Below are 2,613 nucleotides of genomic sequence, written 5' to 3' on the forward strand. Positions count from 1 at the left end.
ATGCTGGAGGAGATGTCAGTAGGCCTTCGGTGATGGTGGAGTGATGTAGAGGAGAAAGACATTCTCCAGGCTGAGGAGCTCGGGTGCCACGGTCGGCTGGATTGCATTCTCCACGAACATGACGGATTGATATTTGTAAACCCTTGTTGGTCAGGTCGTTGACAATATCTTCGACGATCTTGAGACGGCGTTGTTCGAAGCGTCCAAGCTTAGCCTTGGCCGACTCGTTCTTGCGAAGACGATGAAGATTGATGGCGCTGTCCGTGAGGATCATATACCGTGATGGTCTTGGAGGATTGAGTCGTAGTACCTGATCAATCTTCTCAGTAAGCTGGACGGCATTTGTGAGCGCGATGAGCTCCTTCTGGACAATGGTCTGTCGAGCTGCTTGATCCACCGGGAAGAGCGAGAAACGACCAAACAACCGAGTATGGGTCGGGGTTCCATCTCGTACGTCCACGCAGTAGGCTCCACCACTGGCATCACAGAACACGAAGATACTCGTAGACGTATCCACATAACGAAGAATAGGTTGTTGTAGGGAGAGTGTACAGATCCAGTTGGCCAAGGAGTTCCGGAAGTCTTCCGAACAGAGGGAGTCCCAGGCTACGTCATTGTTGCCAATCTCACGAGCCAAAAAGCGAGCGAATACCAGACCTTCAAAGAAGAGTCCTAAAGGGTCGTAATAGCGGTTGATGAAACCGATAGCATCACGCTTAGAGATGAGAGTAGGGATCGATGTGCATTCATCGGTAGTACCATATTGAAAAGAAATAGTATCGGACCCTATGTCGACCTTATACCCAAGTACTGATCGATAAGTCGCTGCCGGACACGGCGAGAAGTTGTTGAAGACCTTGGGGTCAGAGATGTCAGAGCCATGACGACGGAGTTTCCATTTCACGTACGCACCTTGCTGAACGATCGCTGCCGGCTGCTCTCCTCGATGGCAGATATCATCCACATATATAACCAAGTCGATCGATGAGGGAACTATCGGCCGATCATCTCGAGGGCAACCTTCGTGTAGTGGGTTGATCTGCTCAGTATCCCACTGATCACCTTGAGAGAAATAGTCTAGAGAATTCTTGTCGTGAGGGTCGAGACCATTAGTCACCACTTCAATCTCTCCTTGGAGCAAATGGGTGTCCTCAGGCGAGTGGGGGTAGTCCCAAGTGATGTCACAGTTAGCGTCAAGCGGTGCATCCAGGCCTAGCACTGTACCGACCGAACAGTCACCGTAGTCGACAATCCCTGGGTCATATGGTGCTGCTTGCTGACCAGGTCTCAGGCGCACTTCCAACTCCCACTGACGGCGATGCCAATTCAGAGAAGAGCGGAGGCCATGTGGGCTATGGCCGAAACCGAAAGGCATCCTTCGGAAGCGGAGAATACGCCCGAGGGCGACTGCTCCAGTGTACTTAGTATCAGATGGGTGGTCTAAGGAAACCTTGAGGAAGGCTTGCTTCAGATCGGCACACTCGTAGAATGGTGCCGTACGCCAAGCCAGCAGGAAGAACCATAGTGACCCTTCACCGTTACCGCAGACCGCAGTCACGTCAACGTACGTGTTGAATTGTCTAGCGTCGAGACAGACCCTGCATGGATGAGTAGGTTTGTCGGCTCTGAAGACCGGTAGAGCAGTCACATAGTGAATGCAAGTAGGCTCAGAGAGCTCTTCTACGATGTCATCTTTCACCAAGGCATCGATAGCGTCAGCATACAGGCGCCTTTGCTCTGGGGAGAGCCTCCTGGTGATCGCACAATCTTTGGCATAGGCGGCCTTGAAGTTAGGAGGTGGTCTCGCAATAGGATCTTTCCAAGGGATCTTGATACAACATCTTCCATCGGGGGCATCACGGTCGTCAACCAGAGTGACAGGGAGGTCCACGGCCTTGGGGCTGTTCTTCACTCGTTGGTGGTTGATAGACACATCGTTGAGGCTCATATCGTTGATGTTCTTCGCAGTCACTTGATGGCATTTCACATAAGGAGAAGGGGCAGTTGCCTCCATATCGGACCTGGGGTCAAGAGGAGTAGCCAGTAGCTGTTGACATTCCTGACCAACTATGATTCTATCTTGTTGAGCAGCATTAGGGTAGATCATCCATACCGCACCACCTGTACGTCGTAATAGACTAGTTGGCACGATGAAGGGGTAGTTGAGCGACCTGACCACTAGTATATCGGCCACGATAGAAGTTCGGTCGTCGAGATGTAGGATCACACTAGCTCTACCGAGAGTCGATGATTGGTGTGAGGGGTTACCGAAGATGATGGTCCGTGGATCAGGGACTAGTGGGAGGACGAGACCAGCATCACACCATCGATTATACTCATCTTCGGCACATAGCGGTTGTTCAGCACCAGAATCCAGTAGAGCGTTAGTAGCTACACGACCTTCGGGCTTGGGCGAGTCGTAGTCAGGTGATGAGATGGCTAATTTTATCATGGGTAATCCAGACCCATCGGAGTCAGTGATCTGGACTACATTAGCCTGAATCTTGGCCCCTTCGGTACCAGTAGAGCTTGAAGGGGTGGTATCGGGTTTCTGAGGTAGTGGTTCGGGACAAGCACGACTCATATGACCTCGCTTCCCACAGCGGTAGCAAT

At 51.7% G+C, this 2,613-nt stretch overlaps 1 protein-coding gene across 1 annotated transcript; it reads right to left on the reverse strand.

Annotated features, from left to right (window-relative positions):
- Positions 1-90: 90 nt before the first annotated feature.
- Positions 91-2,452, reverse strand: Pmar_PMAR011335 (hypothetical protein; the record flags this gene model as incomplete). Its single annotated transcript, XM_002777894.1, has 1 exon — positions 91-2,452. A coding segment is annotated over one exon (2,362 nt), but the record flags the coding sequence as incomplete, so codon positions are not given.
- Positions 2,453-2,613: the final 161 nt, after the last annotated feature.

Source organism: Perkinsus marinus (assembly GCF_000006405.1).
Source record: "Perkinsus marinus ATCC 50983 genomic scaffold scf_1104296950686, whole genome shotgun sequence".
NCBI lineage: Eukaryota > Perkinsozoa > Perkinsida > Perkinsidae > Perkinsus > Perkinsus marinus.